The following is a 22,314-nucleotide window of genomic DNA, read 5'->3' on the forward strand; positions in this document are numbered from 1 at the left end:
CACACACACACACACACACTAAAGCCTGCTGCCCAAACCACTCTAGCTCACAGCACAACCTGGATGATTTGCTCACTGGCAGACCTGTAACATAGGAAAAGGAGAAAAAAAACTCTCTCACAGAGGGAGAGCCACTAGAGGTCAGCGACCATAACATGGTTCAAAATGGAGTTAGATGAAAGTACTGCTGCTTTAGAAAATAGGAGACTTTTCTTTATGTTCTGTTGATAGCTTTAGCTGATTTTGGAGTTGTTAAAATTAAGTATTTTTTTAACACTGGATTTTACAATAAGTGCTTCTTATATTATTCAATAACAAAATCACAATTTCTCCTTCCCTAATATCTCTATAATAATAATAATAATAATAATAATAATAATAATACAAACAGAATTTGTTTTCTGTCAGAACTTCAGACAGACTATGTGAAGGAGGTTCATGACTTTGTACTGGAGCAGTTTAGCAGCAGCCAGTCAGAGCTGCAAAGGATTCTTCATGATGTTGAGTACCTCCAGAGTGAACTGAGCCCACTCAAACTGCGCTGTCAGGCTAATGCCGCCTGTGTGGACCTCATGGTATGGGCTGTTACTGAGGAGCAGGGTAAGTCTTGCTTTCTGTATCTTAGTCCAACAGTGAGTAATCAGTCTCGATAATCTTGGTAAATAAATGGCCTGTATTTATATAGCGCTTTACTAGTCCCTAAGGACCCCAAAGCGCTTTACATATCCAGTCATCCAGCCATTCACACACACATTCACACACTGGTGAATGATATTTTTTTGTTTGTTTGCCAGGAGCTGAGAATCTTTGCACCAAGCTCTCAGAGAAACTGCAATCAAAGACATCCAGTAAAGTCATCATTGCTCACATGCCCCTCCTCATTTGCTGCTTACAGGTAAAGAACTACCAGAGAGGGAAGAAAATGATGTGGGAGCAGGAGTAGAAAAGTGTTGTGTCCTGTTAAGATTTTGTTTCTCTTTGACAGATTAGTGCTTGCTTGCTTTCTTTTCTTTTCTTTTCTTTTCTTTTCTTTTCTTTTCTTTTCTTTTCTTTTCTTTTCTTTTTTTTCAAGCCAATCAGTATGGTTTATACTTCTGAGGTATAGCAGGAGAATTTTGACAATGCTGAAATCGGGCTAAGATGCTCACATTAGAGCTATAACGATCAGTAGTTTGGTGTTGATGACAAATTTCTGAAACCTAGTGGTACTTGATTTTCTGGGTTATCACTGATGCTTTAGGTAATCACAGACTGTATCACATCAGAAATTAAAAGCTTTAAAGTAACATCTATTGTGGCTGTCCTGTTGGAATGTTTCTCCTGCTTTCTTCACAGTAAATAGCTGTAAACCTGGGAGGAATGCAAATATTATTATTACAAATGCACATTTAGAAATACTTTTTGTGTTCAGGGGTTGGGTCGTCTGTGTGAACGCTTTCCAGTGGTGGCCCACTCTGTTACCACATCCCTGAGAGACTTCTTGGTGGTGCCCTCTCCTGTTTTGGTGAAGTTGTACAAATATCACAGCCAGTACACCCCAGGTAACTCATGCTCCACCACTACCAGCCAGCCAACCATGTTCCTTCCAGTTTAATGTGTTCTTACAAGATTATGATTTTGTTTAAGGTGGTAGTGAAATAAAGATTCATGTGACCAATGAACATTCCCAGTCAACACTCAGCACCCATTCGAGCAAGAAGAGCCAGCCCTCCATGTATGAGCAGCTTCGGGACATCTCCATTGATAACATCTGCAGGTGAGTTCCCCCACAGGTACATTAGGCACTGGAGCTTTCCATTTTCCAGTTTGCAAGAAAACAGTATAAATAACAGGTTCACAGAAGTCTTCATAAATAGAACCGTTTAAGATCCAATTTACTCCCACTGAGTTTTTATGAAGGAGAAATAATGGTTCAGCAGTTGTAGTGCATCGGCATACCACAGAACCTGCAGACTCCTTGTCTATCTGCAGAGAGCATCTGTTTTGTTAAATGTGGGTAGTGCTAAAAATATGTGTTATAACCAGTATGTGTGCTCTCCAAAAGTTGATTCTGGATGATTGAGCATGCATCAAGACCAGTATGTGGGCTATTTTTGCTTGTGCTGTTGTTGGTCTGTCAGCAAGCTGTGGAAAACTCTGAAGTTATAACATACAAAGAGATGAAAGTGTGTTTAAAAACAATGATAAATGTCCACTGTGAATCCACACAGGTGTACAACGTGCTTCCCCTTAATATAAGGCATTGCTGAACGAAACCCATCCCACTTGCGTGTACATGTCATTGTCAACAAAGCCTTCACTCCCAGTCTTTCCTTCTGCTCTCAGGTGCCTTAAAGCTGGCCTGACTATGGATAATGTCATTGTTGAAGCTTTTCTCGCCAGTCTGTCTAATCGTCTTTATATCTATCAGGAAAATGACAAGTAAGCCTCTCACCGAAATTATACTCTGCTCTTGACTTGTGAAGTTAAAATAACCAAGATATTGCCCCACAGGGATGCTCACTTGATTCCAGACCACACAATCAGGGCTTTGGGTCACATTGCTGTGGCCTTACGGGACACCCCCCGAGTAATGGAGCCCATCCTTCAGATTCTGCAGCAGAAGTTCTGCCAGCCTCCCTCCCAGCTTGATGTCCTCATCATAGACCAACTTGGCTGCATGGTCATCACAGGGAATGTGAGTGTTTATCTTCAAACTTCATGTGTCTTAGAACTTCAAGCTTCTAGAGTAATTCAATTGAATGCAATTTTATTTATGAAGTGCCAATTCATAACAGCAGTTGCTTCAAGGCACTTTATATTGTAGGGTAAGACATGGCTAAACAAAACTAGGGTATCATCTGCATAGCAGTGTCTTACAATAATAATGCCCAAGGGAAGCATGTATGATGTTAACAGATTTGGTTCCCAGCACAGAACCCTGTGGAACTCCATTACTAACTTTTGCATGTGAAGAAGGCTTCCTAATTATATTAAGAAATTGGAATCATAGGAATCTCTGTGATTTAAACCACTGCAGTGCAGTTCCTTTTAATACTTACGCACAATTGTGAGTTATACAAGGGAATCAAGCTTCTGTGGTATGCTTTCTTTTTCAGAGGAAGGACAGTATATGACATCATATGCAGTGATATTAGACCCAAATCTAACCTTTTTAAAGTGTAATTTTTATTTTTGAAGGGGAACTTTGTGGGTTTTTTTCTCTTTTTCCTTCCACTTTAGCAATACATCTACCAGGAAGTTTGGAATTTATTCCAGCAGATCAGTGTCAAGGCAAGCTCCATGGTTTACTCTACCAAAGATTACAAAGATCACGGATACAGGTAAGAATCACCTTATAGGGCAGATGAGGAATTTTAGTCTTAAAAGAGCATTTTTCCCCCCCCCTGGTGTTATGGTTTTGCTTGTTCACATTGGCGTCATGTTTTTTTCTTTACTATTGTCATTTCAGTGCAAGTGTTGGCCACTTGCTCTACAGTCCTGTGTTAGCATTCAAATGTTTATTTCAAGCTTCAATGCAGCTGAGTTTTCTTTTGTTTTTTTTTCTCCATCTTGAGCATCAGCAAGCAAAAACTGTATCAATTCTCTTATGGGAGCCTGAATGTGAACCATACCCCACTGTTACAGAAACGCATGTGCTACTGCTTATCTCGTACATAAATGTTCCTTCCTCTTTCTGCAGACACTGTTCCTTGGCTGTTATAAATGCACTGGGTAACATAGCAGCAAACCTTCAGGCTGAGCATATGGTTGACGAGCTGCTAGTCAACCTGCTAGAACTCTTTGTTCAGCTGGGCTTAGAAGGCAAGCGAGCCAGTGAAAGGGCCTCAGACAAGGGCCCAACTCTGAAGGTATGGCACACACTCACATTGCACATTCCAGTATAAGATAAGATAAGATAAGATAACCTTTATTAGTCCAACACGTGGGAAATTTGTTATAATGGGAAGGAAAAACAACACAAGTGGAACTAAAAACAACATAGGGTAGTTAGGTATAAGGTCAAACAAGTCAAGTGAAGTCAACACATGCAAGAGGAAGTTTTTACCTTAAATGGCTTTGCTTCATTTTCTTGGCAATCTGCTTTCATAAGATAACAGCATACTATAATTGGGAAATGATTCTGATTTTTACAGTTTTCCTGCAGCTAGAGCCAGGAAACATAGGTGATGCATATAGTAGCTGTTAAGTCACACTGTATTTAGTTTCCTTCAGATCCCAACCCCCCTGACTTTATAGTTTTTACAGTGCTCCATAAATTAAATTTTTCAAATTTTAATATTTTTATTAGCATGGGAATTTACAGGTTTCTTTTTTTTTTTATGCTAGGGTGTTTAATAAATTTGTTAAACACTGAAACTTTTGCTTGTGTAGAAAATATTTAATGTAGTTAACTCATTAATTAAATAAAGTGGTAGTCTATTTTCAAGTGGCTAATTCAGCTCTGTACCTTCAGGCATCAAGCAGTGCCGGAAATCTTGGAGTCCTTATTCCAGTCATTGCAGTGGTAAGTGATTTGTGTATTTTCATCATATAATCTTTGATAATTCAGAGTTAGTGTAAACCTAGCACTTTTAAAAGGTCTGTTATCCCTCCTCTTCTTCTGTTTTTAGCTGACAAAGAGGCTACCACCAATCAAGGAGGCAAAGCCACGCCTGCAGAAGCTCTTTAGAGACTTCTGGCTCTACTCCGTAGTCATGGGATTTGCTGTGGAGGGTTCAGGTAGAAGGAGTTGTTTATTTCTGTTGTGTTGTGTACAAAAATATCAGAAATATCAAAATTTTGTTTGTTTTATCACAGTAAAGCAAACTGAAATTTTTGTAGCTCTATTTCTGTTTTGCATCCTTAGTCCTGTAAAATGTCAGTTTTACTATTTTGTCTCCCATTTATTTTAGTAGTCTCATCATATCAGTCTGTTTTAAATTAGGAAATGCAGTGGGAATTTGTGGGAAAGTTTTCAAGCAAACATTTTTTTATTCCTGGAATCACCATTATCTTTAATTTATTATAAAAGCCTTAATGAATTCATATATCTGTAGCTTCTTTTTAGGATTAAATGTAGTACTGTGCAAAAGTCTTAATCCACCCCTTATTCTTTATATATTTAATTTAATTTTTATTTATCCATTCATCCATTTTCTTCCATTTATCCTTGTCAAGGGCATTCACATTCATACCTATGGGAAATTTAGAATTACCAATTAACCTAACCCCACTTACTGCATGTCTTTGGACTGTGGGAGGAAGCAGAAGTACCTGGAGAGAACTCACACAAATACAGGGAACATGCACACTCCACACAGAAGGGCCCCGGCCAGGATAGGTGGAATCAAACAGGACCTTCTTGCTGTGAAGCAACAGTGCTAGTGGTGCGGTGATTGTCCCATCTCAAGGCACTTTATATTGTAAAGGAAAGAGCCTGCAATAATGGAGAGAAAGCCGGAACAATCGGACAACCCTCTATGAGCAAGCACTTGGTAACAGTGGGATGGAAAACTCCCTTTTAACAGGAAGAAACCTCCAGCAGAACCAGGCTCAGGGATTGGCAGCCATCTGCTGTGAACAGTTGGGGATGAGGGGAAAGAAATAGGACAAAGGACACACTGGATTTAATCATTAGTTACTATTGAACTCTGGCTCTCTTCCACAAAGTGGTTTATATACACATAGACAATGAAAAGCTGTGAGTGAAGAAGAAACACTTGGTGCATAATGGGAACCCGCTAGTAGCCTAGGCATTTTGTAGCATAACTAAGGGAATGTTCAGACTCACCTGATCCAGCCCTAACTATAAGCTTAAAACTTTCCCTTTTTTTAAAGCATATACAGTACTTAAAACTAGAGAAGATTTCTGTCTGCTATATCTAAACTGTAAGCTGGTTCCATAGAGAGCTGAGGTCTCTGCCTCTTATTTTACTTTTAAATACCCTAGGATACCCTAGTGCTCTATTGCGGTGAAAAGGTAGTATATCAAGGCCTGTATATGAGGAGGAGGATTTTTAATTTCAATCTGGATTAACAAGGAGCCAGCAAAGATAACAAATGGGATAAATAGGCTCTCTCTTTCTTGTCCCTTTCACTACTCTCGCTGCAGCAGTCTGGATCCATTAAAGGCTTTTCAGGGAGCCTTTAAAACAAAGTGATAATAATGAATTACAATAGTCCATCCTAGAAATAGTAAATACATAAACTAGTCAATCACCATCACTCTGTGACAGGATGTTTTGAATTTTAGAGATACAATGCAAATTCCAGGAAGCAGTCCAAAATATTTATTATTTATTTATTAAGAATTATCCTAATCAAAAATTACGTGAAGATTCCTCACAGTATTACTGGAGGCCAAGTTAATATTATCCGAAGTAAGTATCTGGAGAGACACCATTTTTCAAAGGTTTTTAGGGCCAAGTATAGCAACCTTTTTTGTTTCATCTGAATTTCAGGTTTATGTCTTTAAGACATTTCTGCAGTTAAACTAATTTTGTGTGTGTCATTTTTGCTTTGGATAGATGAAATATATTAGATAGATAAAGCCAGAAAAGGGTGGAGTGCCTACTCCGGGTCAGGGACAAGACCCTGCCCCAAGTGGAGGAGTTTAAGTCTCTCGGGGTCTTGTTCATGAGTGATGGGAGAAGGGAGCGGGAGATCGACAGACGGATTGGTGCAGCGGCTGCAGTGATGCGGACGCTGTACCGGTCTGTTGTGGTGAAGATAGAGCTGAGTGTAAAAGCGAAGCTCTCAATTTACTGGTCGATCTACGTCCCTATCCTCACCTATGGTCACGAGCTGTGGGTAGTGACCGAAAGAACGAGATCGCGAATACAAGCGGCGGAAATGGGCTTCCTCCGAAGGGTGGCTGGCCTCTCCCTTAGAGATGGGGTGAGACGTTCGGCCATCCGGGAGGGGCTCAGAGTAGAGCTGGTGCTCCTCCACATCGAAAGGAGCCAGCTGAGGTGGTTTGGGCATTTGACAAGGATTTCCTCTGGGCGCCTCCTGGGTGAGGTTTTCCGGGCATGTCCCACCGGGAGGAGGCCCCGGGGCAGACCAAGGACACACTGGAGAGATTATATCTCTCGGCTGGCCTGGGAACGCCTTGGTATTCCCCCGGATAAGCTGGAGGAGGTGGCTGGGGAGAGGGAGGTCTGGGCTTCTCTGCTTGGGCTGCTGCCCCCGTGACCCAGCCCTGGATAAGTGGAAGAAAATGGATGGATGGATGGATAAAGCTGAGTTTCATCTGCATAGTAATGAAAATATATGCTATGCCTTCTAAAAATACAGCTTTAGGGAAGAATATATAACGTATATAGAACGGGTCCCAGCATAGCACCCTGGGGAACTCCATAATGAAGAAGACACCCTATTTACATGAACAAATTTAACCGTGCTAGCTAGATATGATTCAAACCACATTTTGCTTCCAAGGAGTCAAAGTTTTTATTTTTCTAATTTTTTTTCCCTAACAGACATTGGGTGATATATTTGTTAGTGAGTTAGTAAGGAAGCTTTGAAAAATACAGTACCGTAATATGTGGATGAGATTAACCATTTGGACATTTACTCACATGACCCCATTCATTTTAAAGATGTAAATCCTAAATTTGCTGCTGTTGAAATGTTTAGGTTTGTGGCCAGAGGAGTGGTATGAAGGGGTTTGTGAGATAGCGACCAAATCACCATTGCTCACGTTTCCCAGTGGAGAACCTTTACGCTCAGAGCTGCAGTACAACTCTGCCCTGAAGAATGATACTGTCACTCCGGTATGAGAATGCCCACATGCAGACAAACACCCAGATATTTTGTAGTTTACCTGCTGGCACTAGTTTTTGATTGATTGTTGAATTCCAGGCAGAGCTGAATGATCTACGCAGTACCATCATCAACCTGCTGGATCCTCCTCCAGAGGTGGCTGCTCTCATCAACAAGCTGGACTTTGCCATGTCCACATATTTGCTGTCTGTTTACAGATTGGAGTATATGAGGTAAGCCAGCGTGAGATTTATTTATTTATTTTTTAATATAAAATCTCATGCACATCTTCTCCAGTTTGTACTAGACAAATAAGACTTGACTAGTATATATATCTAACCTTTATTCTGGTTTGTTTTTCTCACATCTGTTAGGATGCTGCATTCTCTGGACTTGGACCGCTTTCAGGTTATGTTTCGATACTTTGAGGACAGAGCAATACAGAAGGATAAATCTGGTAAGAACAACTAAAAAAAAAAAAACATTGAAAAATACCAATTTACTGGTAATCATTTATTCTGCACATTCAAATGTTTTCAGGTATGATGCAGTGTGTGATTGCTGTTAGCGACAAGGTTTTTGAGGTCTTCCTGCAAATGATGGCTGAAAAAGTAAGTAAGATGTTAGAAGTCAAAGTATATCTTAAGTGCATTTATATCTTTACTTTATTATTCAATGTGTTCTTTGGTTAAATACATATTATTTGTCATGACCTGACTCAAAAGAATGTATCAAAAAAGGGCGATCATACATAGCATTAGGTTGCTGTTAAATGATTTATTTAAATAAAAAAACAAATACTGGTTTTCAGTATATATGCAGTGTCTGATTGCAGGGAAAATGTATGAGTGAGTTTGTGCATGCAAAAACAAAAGAGTGCTCTACCAGTCAGCAAACAAGGGGATAGGATATGAGTAGAGAAGAGTCAGCCCACAGGACTGATTTTCCTCAGCACCATCTGCTCAGGTGTGCTGCGTCCTAAACTGGGTCAGCGCCACCCACCAATTAACTGGAATAGATAGACACAGAAAACCAACACCAGCCATGCAGCCGTCACACTCTCCCCATAAGACAGGGTTCTTACCCTTAACCAAAACAGAAGATAAACTGCACAGATTTAACAATTTGGGTGTTTTAAGTGTGCTATTCATAACCCCTCACATACACTAAAGGTCCATCTCGAGACTCAGTTGTAAATCAAATGTTTTGTAACAGTTAGATAACATTAAGCAAAGCTGAAGTCATAAGCATCAGATCCAAAAACTACTGCAGGAGCACTGGAAGATTATCATATAACATTTAAAAACATGTTGGCTGTGGAACAAAAGTAGACAGGACCCAATTAAATCAATATTAGTCACTCATCTCAAATAGTACACACAGTTAATAGAAAAACACTGCAGTTAATAGACAAGCACCCAACCAGATTGTGCATAGACTGCAGTCAAACTGATTCAGTTTTTCTTTTCAATATTCCTGACTTTGCTCTCCAGGGAGAAACAAATCAAAAATAAATGACCTACTGTACACATAAACTACACTTAGAAAGGTTCCCAATTGTAGTCTTAAAGGACTCCTGATATACTGATTTTAGTTTTAGATTTTATTTTTGGACTCCAATAGAGTTGCTTTACATGATTTACAGAAGCAATTCGGTGAAAGTGAATTTCCAGCTCTCAAATGTGAGGATTTACTGCTTTTCTCAGTTTCAAGTCATGTATATCACTGTAAACTATTTTAATGACATAATCTTGAAAATATTCTACAATAAAATTACATAATGTCACACTTTTAGCCAAAAACCAAAGCCCATGAGGAGGAGCTTGAACGCCACGCTCAGTTCCTCCTGGTGAACTTCAACCACATCCACAAAAGGATCCGTCGAGTGGCTGACAAATACTTGTCTGGCTTGGCTGAAACGTGAGCATGACTTGATGCACATGTTAATTTACTTAAAATATCACCCAGAGTCACATTAACTGTACAAAAGCAGGTTCCTAATTGACTGTATTTTCTCTCTACTTAGTTTCCCCCACTTGTTGTGGAGTGGCCGTGTGCTGAAGACTATGTTGGACATTCTGCAGACTCTTTCCCTCTCACTCAGTGCAGTATGTGATGATCATCAAGACTGTTATACTGCATTTGTATACCATGACTTATGCTGTATAATTTGGATCTATTGCAGGACATTCATAAAGACCAGCCTTATTATGACATCCCAGATACACCATACAGAATCACTGTCCCAGACACGTATGAAGCCAGAGAGGTAATGTTGCTTTACTTATGATTTGTGTTTTTCAGTTCTTTCCCCTATATATGTATTAATTCAATTCAATTTTATTTATATAGCACCAAATCACAACAACAGTCGCCTCAAGGCACTTTATATTGTACAGTAGATCCTACAATAATAGATACAGAGAAAAACCCAACAATCATATGACCCCCTATGAGCAAGCACTATTAGATAATAGATTTTTGTAATGTATTGTCTATGTAGTAGATTTTTTTTTCTCATATATAAAAGACCTATTGTCTCTTTGGTTCTAGAGCATAGTGAAGGATTTTGCAGCACGCTGTGGAGAAATTCTTAAAGAGGCTATGAAGTGGGCTCCATCTGTGACCAAATCCCACCTACAGGTAACATTTATTTTGAAACATTCTAGTCTGTAACATGCAAAACTCCACATGTTGCCTTAAACATGCTTTAAACCACTGTGCTTTACCTGGTCTTTTCAGGAGTATCTAAACAAACATCAGAACTGGGTATCAGGCCTCTCCCAGCACACAGGCCTAGCCATGGCCACAGAAAGCATCCTGCACTTTGCTGGTTACAACAGGCAGAGCACCACACTTGGGGTGGGTGATACACTCATCATTTTTACAAATTCAAGTGTTGGGGTTGCTACAAAAAAAAAAAAAAGTTACATGTTTTGTTATTTTAGTAGTAATTTCTCTACTTGTTTTGGAGAAAGGTTCAGAGGAGGTTGGAGATTGTTACCATCATGGGCTCATCCGGTCAGAATGAGAATGAACAGTCAGTAATCACTTGCAGGGTTTTTCGTTTTATTGAATGAATTGAAGGAAAGACACACGGACTGCTATCTCTGAAAGGAAATAAAGTGTGATTTAAGTAACTTAGTAACTCAAAATAATACATAAACTCAGGAGACTCAAACAGAAACTCACCTCAGCTGCCACCTCATGTGGGAGTGAAGAAAGAGTGCGCTGTAGGTGAGTGCAGTCCTTATATAACGAGTGACAGGTGAGTGCAATTAAGGGAAAGCACCACACCCAATCAAAGGTGAGGAAAAGAAACAAGGTGCATCTGGTGAAGTGAGTGTTCTGAAAGGTGAGCTTTTACAACACTACTCTACACTACTTATTACATTACCTTTGAGTTACTCCATAACATCACCTGAAATAAATAACTATCAGTCAGCCATGTAAACCTGAGATAACGGTCCCACACACCAGTACATAATCCTATCATAAGGAGGGCATACATACAGTGCTCCAAAAATATTTTCCCCCAGCCTGATTTTATTTGTGCATCATTTTCATACTAACATGTTTCAGATAAAACAAATTTTAGTTTTGGACAGAAATACAGAACACAGTTTTTATGAAGTCATGAAGTCATTATTGAAAAACTCAATTTTTTAAATTTATTCTGGTTATCTTTTAATATTAAAATGTATTTACAATGATTTTTCTCCAGAAACATGTACAGATAGAAATGAAGGCTGCAATACTGCAAGCCTGACTCCTTATATCAGCTTTTGTTATCTGTTGCAGATAACACAATCAGGTTCTGGTTGTGTTTTTTCGACTGGCATGTACTCAACTTTTACATCACCCTGGGTTGTTTGATAGCTTTGTGATAGCATGTTGTCTGTGCAGATGTTTACACTCAAAGTTGCCCTAGCATTAGTGGCAGTGCAGTCAGTCACATGAATTTTTTCTTTGTTTTCTTAGATATTTTAATATATTAATTATCAGAGTACATTATTAGTGATTTTGGGAGAGTTTTGCCATTTAAGTTTTCTTTATGGACTGATCCTAGTGCAGAAATGTGATTTAAAAACCTTCATCAAATAAACCTTCTGTCATTGTAAAGGTAACATTGCTGTGTGTAATAACTCTGTTGCTTTTGTTTGTCTTCAACTGAACAACTATGCATGTGAATCGTTAAATCTGTTTTATTACATTAAAATGTCAGTAGTGCATAAAATATGACCTAAAATATAAAGTGCTCCGGTTTACACAATAGGGTTAGCAAATCTGCAACAAGTTATTCAGTACTCTATTCACACTTGACAGATAAACTTTTGTTCTGGTAACTGTCATGTCACGTTGAGCACAAATGAGTTATGACTGTTTTTTATTAGTAACAGTTTATGCTTATAGTAACAGCGTGGTTTATTAGGCTCTTCTTTGTCACTTTCTCCTTTAGTCCACTCAACTAACTGAGAGGCCAGCCTGTGTGAAAAAGGACTACTCAAACTTCATGGCCTCCCTCAATCTCAGGAACAGATACGCTGGAGAGGTAAAGTCACAATAAATATTACAACCCATATTCACTAAAAGACTGGGGGATGGAGAAAAAAAAAAGAAAGAGAAGTTGGGGAGAAAGTTAACAGAGGGAGAGGAAGAGAAACCTGAACCTCAGTGATGCACCCCAAGGCCCTGCATGTGTGTTGGTGTGATGAAGTGGGAGGAGAGAAGCCATTAGGGATGGGGAGGAAAGGATCGGGGTGGCCAAAGTACTCCCCCCCTGAAGCCAGAGAGGAGGTACTTTGGGGTACCAACCGCTAACCCCCATAGGCACCCCTGTTCCCCGAAATATACCAAGGACAGGCAGGTTTAGGCCCATCAGACGGGGGTCCATGGCAGCAGCAGCAGCACCAAGCTCCACGCAGCCCATGGTGGCCCACCTGACTCCACAGCAAAGGAAAAACTACACCTACTCCAACAATCAGTCCCAAACTACATAAGACAATAGAAGTCACCCAGATTGAGTCCATCCTCCACCTGTAGTAGATCCCCCCCCCCCAAAAGTGTGAAGGGGTGATATTGTCATGAAAAGGGTGGCCTGAGAAATGATCAGCTAATGCTAACAGCCTTAGTTAAGAGTGCACAACACAGGAACATATACTTGCTAGAGTAACTACAACAAAGTAACATGCCAGTAAAATACTGGAGTTTAATTCATTGGGTAAGTTGTTAGTATAATTAACATCACAAGCAATACTACTAGACAGATCTGGAGGCTGTTTTTTGGCATTTATGTGTTGGCTTAATTTTTGATCCTGGAGGTTCCAAAATCTAGTTGAGTTGTCGGTGGCCATTGTTGATCACACTGTGGATAATGGCCACTTCTAATGGACCAGTACCTGATCTAATGGTCCAGAGATCTCTGTAATGTAATCAAAGGGGGAAAAGTTGGACTGCGTTAGCTATTGCGTTAGTGATCATGGCCACATTATTTTGGTTGAAAAAAACACAGATCCTTCTGAAATTTTGATTGGTGAATGCTGAAATCTTGAAGGGCTCATAACGGTGCCAGAGTGAAACCAGAATACGATGCAGGCAGATTTTGGAAACATAACATCTGTTTATTAGATACATTTTTCATACTCATAAATGTTCTCTTTCATTTGTAGGTATCAGGCATGATCCACTTTGCCCAGGCAGTCCGGGGACAGTCTGATTTGGGCCGACTGATGATTAAACAGTTGGGAGAAGCATTAGACTCTGCACAGCCTGAGGCTTTTACTGAGGCCATGTTCAAACTGACTGCCTTGCTCATTAGCACCAAAGGTTATTTTCCTTTATGATTTACTTTGGTATTTTGGTATTATAAGTGATGATGTTGGTATCAAATTCATGTCTCTCTCTTTTTTTGGGGGGTGGGGTGGCATTTTCTCTCCTGAATTGCCTGTAGATTGTGATCCTCAGCTCCTGCACCACCTGTGCTGGTCTCCACTCAAGATGTTTACAGAACATGGTATGGAAACAGCAATTGCCTGTTGGGAGTGGCTGCTGGCGGCACGTATAGGAGTCGAAGTACCGGTACATATACTCAAACAAACAAAAACCTCTCTCTCTTGTCGATATACTTGAATTGCATACATAGTGTCAGTATCCTGTATGCCCGCTTAGTTCATGCGAGAGATGGCAGGAGCATGGCAGATGACTGTGGAGCTGAAGATGGGCTTGTTCTCGGATGCTCAGGTGGAGGCTGATCCTCTCGCTGCCTCAGAGGAAAGCCAGCCCATCCCCTGCCCTCCAAATGTCACCCCTCACCATGTCTGGATAGAGGTTGGATAACTGCCAATCTGCTTGAGTTGTTTATGTGTTATCTTGTTAGTCAATTCTTTTTAAATTCTCGCCTTGTTCTGTGTCTCCCTGTTCAACTAGTTTCTGGTCCAGAGATTTGAGATCGCAAAATACTCCAGTGCAGATCAAGTGGAAATCTTTGGCAGTTTGATGCAGCGCTCTCTGTCTCTAGATGTTGGTGGGGCTAAGAGTAGCCTCAACCGCCATGTAGCTGCCATTGGACCTCGCTTCAGGCATATACCAGTCACAGTGTTTACATAGTATTTATGGTGTGCTTATACAAAATCTCTTTCCTCTATGAAAACCATCTTTCTCTGTGCTCTAGGCTGCTCACTCTTGGTCTGGCTTTGCTCCACTCTGACGTCGTCACCAATGCAACTGTAAGAAATGTGCTCCGGGAGAAGATCTACTCTACTGCCTTTGATTACTTCAGGTAGTCAGACTCAGATGCTTGCTCTTCTTCAATCAAATCTAGGCTTACAACAAGTTAACATTTTTCAGTGCTAGCTGATTAGCATGCTAACTTCAGCATGTCTGTCTTCAATCTTTCACCCAACCTCCTAGCTTTTGTTTATTTGTATTCTGTTATTATTTGTAATTAAATTTACATTGAAACTTTTTAAACCATCCTGTATATTATTACTTTGTAAAGTAAAAACTTATAAATAAACTATAAACTAGTGACAATTCATCAATTCATCCAACAACTGGCAAGTCAGTTAATCAATCACAAAAAATGTAAAACTTGAAAAAGTGCTGCATGAAAAGGGGAAAAAATTGAACCATTTTGGAACGAAAGTCAGGTCTCTGTCATTCTCGCTGTCTTTAACTTGTTGAGCTCTTTTAATCTGGACCAAAGAAGTAAGTTAACCAGCATTCCAACCTTTAGAGCCAAGATAGCCTTAGGGTTAGCCCTAACCCTAATTCAGGATTTAGGTAGTATTAGCCCTAATCTAACCCTAGTGAGACATTTAATGTTTTTGTCTTTCTAGTGTGGCTCCAAAGTTCCCCACCCAGGGTGACAAGCGTCTCCGTGAGGACATCAGCATCATAATCCGTTTTTACGCCAGCATCCTGTCTGACAAGAAGTACCTGGCAGCATCTCATTTGGTCCCACCTGGTGAGCTTGGTACTACCCCAGCCCCGAGCACGCTCTCTGCTGGGATATTTGGATCGCTTATCGTGTCCAGCACTTCTCCAATATCTATCTTAAGTAAGCCTAAAGCAGTGGAGCTTCGACTGCATTGCAGCAGGGGCATGCTTTTACGTGGGTCAAATTTGAGATTGCTTTTCCTCACAGTCCTCCTGATATATGCATCTTTGATATTGATTTAATTTACTTTTCTTTTCTCTTTTCCCTAAACGTTCTTATTTTGGTTCCTCTCATATGCTCAGTTTTTCTACTCTTTCTTTACTCATTTCCTCTACTTTGTGATCCATAAAATTTAAGTCAGTTTTTGTCTTAAATATTTAGAAGCTGTGAGGAAAAGCACAAATTTGTCAGCTGCGTCAACATGCATGACTACTCATCATATCAGCCCACCAGTCCCCCAAGTGATCATTTTTAAAGAAATCATAAATTGAAAAAATATTTTTTCTTCCAACCAAGAAATTTCCTTCCTCTTCATACCCAAAGACCTTGACAAAAGACATTGTCTCATACTCATACAGAGCATACCTCTTCAGGTCCTCAGTGCAAATTCTGGCTCAGATTACTTGCATCCGATCCAGTATCAGTGCACCGGCTACCTACATTTACTCCGGAGTCCCTCGATTTCAAATACATGATCATGACATCAGCAGAGGGCTAAGTGACATGGTTCATCTCGCTCTTCAACAACTCCCTCATTATCGCTCATATTGTTTGTGACTGTTTTATGTGTAAGGAACGCTCTTGTATAAGTTTAATAAAGCACAGATGTAGATGTGCTGAGAGTAACCCACTGCGTTCATGGCCACACTGATTCTGTTTGCATTTGAACAGATAATCAGGATGCATCTTTGAACAGCCTGTCAGTGATGAACGCTGCTGATCTAAGGGGCAACATGGATTCCAGCTCCCGCACCCAACAGACTGGCCAGGGATGGATCAATACGTACCCGCTGTCGAGTGGCATGTCCACCACATCCAAAAAATCAGGTAGAACCTAGGTTCAGTGTTTCGGACAGTACAAAGAATGAATATTTTATTCAAGAGCCTTTCGAAACTGATAATAGCACTTCCTTCAATAATCAAATATAGTTTAAATGTTGCTAAAGTGTGTCATATCACAATGTCATATCATTTGTTTTAAGAGTGTGACTGACATTTCCTTTCGGTCTGGGTGGCATCATAAAATGTAAAATGAAAATATGGACATTAAAAGCATCTTTGATATAGCAAAAACTCTTGCAGTCATTTGGACTGCACTGCTCTAGACTTTGAACTGGTGAAATATCCAAGCCATCACCTTTTCCAAATCAAAGAGACGAACGCCATTAAGGTACAATGTCTCACAGACATTGTACCTTAATGTCTGTGAGACATTAAGGTACAAAAAGTCAGTCCATAAAGGACTTATGGACTGACTTTTTGTACCTTTTCTTTTTCTAGGCACATCCAAAAAAAGTAACAGAGGAACGCAGCTTCACAAATACTACATGAAACGCAGGACTCTGTTGCTGGCATTACTGGTGAGTAATATGAGTGTTTTGACTGCACTTAAGATGCCTGTTCATGATAAAACCTTCTTAATGCTCTTGACCTCTGGTTTTTGTACCCAGGCTAGTGAGATCGAACGGTTGACAACGTGGTACAACCCCCTCTCCACACAAGAGCTGGCCATTGCTACAGAGCAGTCAGTGGAGACAAGCATCGCCAACTGGAGGTCCAAATACATCAGCCTGACAGAGAAACAGTGGAAGGACCACGTCAACCTGGCCTGGAGTATCGCTCCATACCTGGCTATGCAATTACCAACAAGGTGGCCAATCTCTAAGAACAATCTCTAATAACAGACGTAAATGCCTCTTTGTTTAAATGAGTATTAAACTGCTTTTGCCATTTAATTTCCCATTAACTAAATCCATGAGAGCACTGTTCTGAGTCATCAGGGCCAACTGTCCATTTTGTGCATAAGATAGATCAAATCATCTTAAAGGCCTTTGTCAGAGTTTTACCCCTGATACTGCTGGATAAACTCACTCAGGAACCAGGTCACATAGAGCTCAAGTTTTCACTCGCGAGAGGGAAGCAGTTGTCTCCAACCCACTTCAACTTGCTTTCCCCCTGCAGGTTGTTTTTATTGGTTACACACATGGATATTCATAAAGCTTGATGCTGTATTACCTATGAGAAATTACTATAACTGGTTACAAAGGGTGATTGTGCTGTGCAAGCATGATTATACATTGTGTGTGGTTATATGATGGGAGTGCAGCTCTCCCAGATTGTTGTTGGTAGAATCTGTTCTTCTCAAGGCTGCTTGTTCCCCTTATCAATGTCATGCACGTAGTCATATGCGTAGGTTACCTAGATAGCAAACAGAAGCATTCTAGCTTTCTAAATGGCATTATGTAGCTTTTTAAATGGCAACCTACAACACATACATTAAACCTAACAGCCTATCACTTGACTCACCCTACATAATGTTACACCCCGGCCTAGGCAACCGGTGTGCAACGCAGGAAAATAAAAATAAGGAAAAAACACACGACAAAAAACCCCACTAAGGCTCTCCACCAAATTCCCAAAACGGAAGTGTCTCAGAACAAAAGTATTGACAAAACCCATTTACGGCTATTTACAACAAACTATTTATTTACAACACGGGGGGAGATCACGACCATGACATACTGAAACACAAGGCTTAAATACATAGAAGGAGCAATCAGGGAATGGACCACAGGAGGGAAACACAGCTGGGGCAAATTAGACCTGACGAGACAAGGAAACGTAAACTGAACACACTGAGATAACACAGACTTTCAAAGTAAAGCAGGAAATACATGACAGTCACGCAAAAAAACAAAAAACTGACAACACCGAAACGTAACAATAAGCTTTGAAAACAATGTTGCCACTAAAAAAGGTCAAGACACAACATCCCTCCTTGTGGTCTGCTGCTTGTAATAGTCGAAATTCTGACTAAGAAGAAACCAGTGCTTAATGTAAAGGTGTGACTATCCTTCTTGTACTAGAGTGTAGATTTTCATTTTAAATGTCTTATTTTCCAGATTTAAGAATGACGCCATTGTTGCTGAAGTGACCAGACTTGTGAGACTGGACCCCGGTGCAGTCAGTGATGTGCCTGAGGCTGTCAAGGTGAGATCAGGTGTTCTTGTAAAGCTTGATTTTGGAAATCTTATATGTTTAATGTGACTGAATGTTATATAATTATCCTTCTTTAGTTCCTGGTGACATGGCACACTATTGATGCTGACTCCCCTGAGTTGAGCCACATCTTGTGTTGGGCTCCGGCTGACCCGCCCACTGGTCTGTCCTACTTCAGCAGCATGTACCCTCCTCATCCCCTTACTGCTCAGTATGGGGTTAAAGTGCTACGCTCTTTTCCTCCAGTAGGTCAAGATTAGTTTTTGGGTTTTTTGGGCTCAGCATGGCATTGACTCAAGCTGCTTTCATTAATGTGCTGAACTTTTTAAAAGGATTAGACATTAAAATGTCTTCTTTAAACTGCCAGCTCTCCTGTACAAAGCAATGTGGATTTGCGCCAAGAATTGCTTAGTAATTATCGGTTACACTATATTGCCAAAAGTATTTGCTCGTCTGCTTTCACATTCATAGGAGTTTTAGTGATGTCCCATTCTTAATCCATAGGTTTTAATATGATGTTGGCCCTCTGCAGCTATAACAAATTCATCTCTTTTGGTAAGGCTTTCCACAAGATTTCAGTGTGTTTATGGGAATATTTGACCATTCTTCCAGAAGCACGTTTGTTAGGTCAAACACTGATGTTGGACAAGAAGGCCTGGCTCACAGTCTCCACTCTAATTCATCTCAAAGGTGTTCAGGTTGAGGTCAGGACTCTGTGCAGGCCAGTCAAGTTCTGCCACATCAAATTTGCTCATAAAAGTCTTTCTGGACCTTGCTTTTTGCAGTGGTCATGTTGGAACAGGAAGGGGTCATCCCCAAACTGTTTCCACAAAATTGGGAGCATGAAATTGTCCACAATGTCTTGGTATGCTGAAGCATTAACAGTTCCTTTCATATTAACTAAGGGGCCGAGCCCAGCTCCTGAAAAGCAACCCCAGACCATGATCCCGCTTCCACCAAACTTTACACTTGGCACAGTGCAGTCAGACAAATACCGATACTGTTCTCTTGGCAGACTCGTCAATCATATTGCCAGAAAGAGAAGCACGATTCGTCACTCCAGAAAACACATCCTCACTGCTCTAGATTCTAGTCGTGGCATTCTTTGCATTGGCTCGCATTCTCCCAATCTCTCTGTGCACTGTTCTTGAGCTAATCTGAAAGCCATGGGAAGTTTGGACGTCTGTAGTGATTGACTCAGCAGAAAGCCGACTTCTCCGCGCTATGGGCCTCACCATCTGCTGACCCTAATCTGTGATTTTACGTGGCTGACCAATTTGTGGTTGAATTGTTGTCATTCCCAATCACTTCCACAAGCGGTTGACGGTGGAATATTTAGTAGAGAGGAAATTTCACAACTGGACTTAATGCACAGGTGGCATCCTATCACGGTACAACGCTGGACTTAAGTGAGCTCCGGAGAACAACCTATTCTTTCCCAAATGTTTGTAGAAGACGTCTGAATGCATAGGTGCTTGATTTGGCCATGGAAGTGACTGGAACACCTGAATTCAATTATTTGAGTGAATACTTTTGGCAGTATAGGGTATAGTGTTCCCGGCATAAAACAAGCTTCCGATGGGCCACATGAGAGAGAATCATGAGGCAGTGTCTTGACCTGAGTTCATGTATGACAGCAACTTCAGAGGAGAACTTACTTTGTTCCTCCTTTAACACTGTCACAGCACCAAGATGGAGGATACAACTTCATAAAAACAAATCTTTCTTAATAGTTCTTCATTGTTCTTCCTAGGATGCCATCTTATTCTACATTCCTCAGATTGTTCAGGCTCTGCGTTATGACAAGGTAATATTAACAATTCCACCTTTGCTGATTTCATGACGAAAAATTCTACTCTGTGATAACTTGGGAGATTATTTTTCCTTCTACAAGAAGTTCATCATATTCCCTTCCAAAAAAAAGAGAGATATTTGTGTTTTTGCTAAAGGCAAAGGAGAGAGATATAATTAACTATAATAATAATACCAATATAAGCTTTGTCTACTCTCTATCTCGCTTAGATGGGTTACGTGAGAGAATATATCCTGTGGGCAGCCCAGAAGTCTCAGCTTCTTGCCCACCAGTTCATCTGGAACATGAAGACCAACATCTTTATGGATGAAGAGGGCCACCAAAAGGACCGTGAGTAGAGACTTATCAAATTGTGTTAGTTAGTCTGAGTAACAAAGAAAGAAAAGAATGAAAAACATTTAGTTTCACCCTAACTTCCCGTTATATTAAAACCTACATGAACACACTCAGTAAAAATACTTTTTCAGAGTAAAACATGAAACTGTTTCTATTCAGCTCTTCAAGCTCCTTCAACTGTCTCGTACAAAGTTAACCTAGTTAATTCCAATTTAAGCTTTTTGAGAAATAAGTAATAGATAAAAGGTGATCATAAAAAAGTAAAGGCAGAATAAGTTTAATAAGAAATAAGTGACATATTCTATTATCATGAATTGACTCAAAGCGGGTAACCAAGAAAGAGTTCACACAAAAAGTTTACTTAAATAAAAGATAATCTATTCAACATAACCTAACCAAAAAAACAAAGATAACCAATGTATTGATGCAAGATGGATTGGAAGAGACAGACTTAACAGTTCTTCGGGGCCAACTTTTATAGCCTGAGGTGAGCTGCATTAGCTGACGATCCTCCCATGCCAGTCATCAGTAACAGCAGACCAGGAATTTCTTGAGAGTGAGAGGGGCTTTACACCCCCATTCTTAAAAAATCAGTGTTCCACCTTGACATTGGAAATTAATCTAAAAAAAATCATAATTTATTAACAATAACGCAACATTAAAACATATCCCATTTAATAAAATGGCCAGCTGACCCATCAAGCCAGCTGATACCAACACCCTTACCAAATCCAATTCCTCTAGCCAGCAACATGAGTAACCTGGATCAAATTCAAGGAGGAAAAAAGAAAACGCTAGTAAAAATGCTAGATATAGCTGGAGATTTCTAATAGTGTAACTGGCATATAGAAGAGTGCAAGTGGTATCTCCCCCAGGTTGCAAATCTGTTCTTGCAAATAGGTTTTATCAGGAAAAATTCTTAAACCTCATAATAGCGGCGGGGGGAAAAAGAAATCAAAGGGTTGCTCCAGATCTGAAGAACTAGAATCACAAGCCACACTAACCATAATGTCCAAGACATTACCAAATAGGGAACCAAACTACAATAATGTTCGCACCTATTAAAAGTACATTTAAGGAGCTCTACACCAAAGCTACTAGACCAAGCTACCAAGTTAATTCTTTACCGCACTATTCAAGATCAGCTCTGCAGTTCTTACCAGTTATGTCTATCGACATAAGTACTGTACACCATGCCCACTATTGAAAAGTCCAGTCATGTTTTCTGTAAGGCCACAACCCATGAGACAAATGAAGTGGTGAAGCACCAGCAATAGAGCCCACGCTCCCCAGCTCTAGTTCATCAGTTCAAATTATAGACAGATACTGGTGGTGAATATTTTCACCACCAGTATGATCAACTTTTGCTGGTACAATAGACTTTCTGGAAACCAGAGAAATGCTCTCGCGATATTGTCTTCAACCACATTCCCTGCTGCACTAAAGAGAAACCATAGTTGATCTCCTATTGACATCAGACATTTAAGCGTACTAAAGAGTAATTCACCCTTCAGATGAAACCAAGCCAAGCAAAGTGGAGGCTATTTGTGCTCTCTTCTGAAATCAACCACATCAACCATGTATATTAGTCTTCATATTAAAGTATACTTGGGCATGATACATGAGTTGCCCCTACTGTGTTTCTCAAAATGTGAATCTGTGTGAAATATATATATAGAGAGAGCTTAGACATAGAAAAAAGTGTGTGTGTGTGTGTGTGTGTGTGTGTGTGTGTGTGTGTGTGTGTGTGTGTGTGTGTGTG

The 22,314-nt window shown here is 40.2% G+C and overlaps 1 protein-coding gene across 2 annotated transcripts in view; it reads left to right on the top strand.

The window, feature by feature from the left end:
- Positions 1-22,314, top strand: part of pi4kaa (phosphatidylinositol 4-kinase, catalytic, alpha a) — a 42,596-nt gene that overhangs the window by 12,305 nt on the left and 7,977 nt on the right. The window contains exons 11-43 of one of the 2 annotated variants that reach the window (XM_014340825.2): positions 409-600; positions 795-895; positions 1,412-1,541; positions 1,627-1,756; positions 2,326-2,421; positions 2,494-2,677; positions 3,223-3,323; positions 3,683-3,851; positions 4,457-4,507; positions 4,614-4,722; positions 7,621-7,757; positions 7,846-7,979; positions 8,121-8,203; positions 8,287-8,357; positions 9,542-9,666; positions 9,773-9,854; positions 9,932-10,015; positions 10,300-10,389; positions 10,489-10,608; positions 12,206-12,298; positions 13,416-13,572; positions 13,697-13,824; positions 13,915-14,073; positions 14,173-14,324; positions 14,417-14,524; positions 15,084-15,304; positions 16,076-16,231; positions 16,685-16,764; positions 16,855-17,054; positions 18,307-18,394; positions 18,481-18,648; positions 20,157-20,210; positions 20,426-20,546. In XM_014340825.2, coding sequence (XP_014196311.1) covers positions 409-600; positions 795-895; positions 1,412-1,541; positions 1,627-1,756; positions 2,326-2,421; positions 2,494-2,677; positions 3,223-3,323; positions 3,683-3,851; positions 4,457-4,507; positions 4,614-4,722; positions 7,621-7,757; positions 7,846-7,979; positions 8,121-8,203; positions 8,287-8,357; positions 9,542-9,666; positions 9,773-9,854; positions 9,932-10,015; positions 10,300-10,389; positions 10,489-10,608; positions 12,206-12,298; positions 13,416-13,572; positions 13,697-13,824; positions 13,915-14,073; positions 14,173-14,324; positions 14,417-14,524; positions 15,084-15,304; positions 16,076-16,231; positions 16,685-16,764; positions 16,855-17,054; positions 18,307-18,394; positions 18,481-18,648; positions 20,157-20,210; positions 20,426-20,546 — 4,074 coding nt within the window. The remainder of the gene's footprint in view (positions 1-408; positions 601-794; positions 896-1,411; positions 1,542-1,626; positions 1,757-2,325; positions 2,422-2,493; positions 2,678-3,222; positions 3,324-3,682; positions 3,852-4,456; positions 4,508-4,613; positions 4,723-7,620; positions 7,758-7,845; positions 7,980-8,120; positions 8,204-8,286; positions 8,358-9,541; positions 9,667-9,772; positions 9,855-9,931; positions 10,016-10,299; positions 10,390-10,488; positions 10,609-12,205; positions 12,299-13,415; positions 13,573-13,696; positions 13,825-13,914; positions 14,074-14,172; positions 14,325-14,416; positions 14,525-15,083; positions 15,305-16,075; positions 16,232-16,684; positions 16,765-16,854; positions 17,055-18,306; positions 18,395-18,480; positions 18,649-20,156; positions 20,211-20,425; positions 20,547-22,314) is intronic. The other variant, XM_005944602.2, reaches the window with a different exon arrangement.

The sequence above is a fragment of the Haplochromis burtoni genome, unplaced genomic scaffold (genome assembly GCF_018398535.1).
Source record: "Haplochromis burtoni strain Fernald_Lab_line unplaced genomic scaffold, NCSU_Asbu1 Contig_407, whole genome shotgun sequence".
NCBI lineage: Eukaryota > Metazoa > Chordata > Actinopteri > Cichliformes > Cichlidae > Haplochromis > Haplochromis burtoni.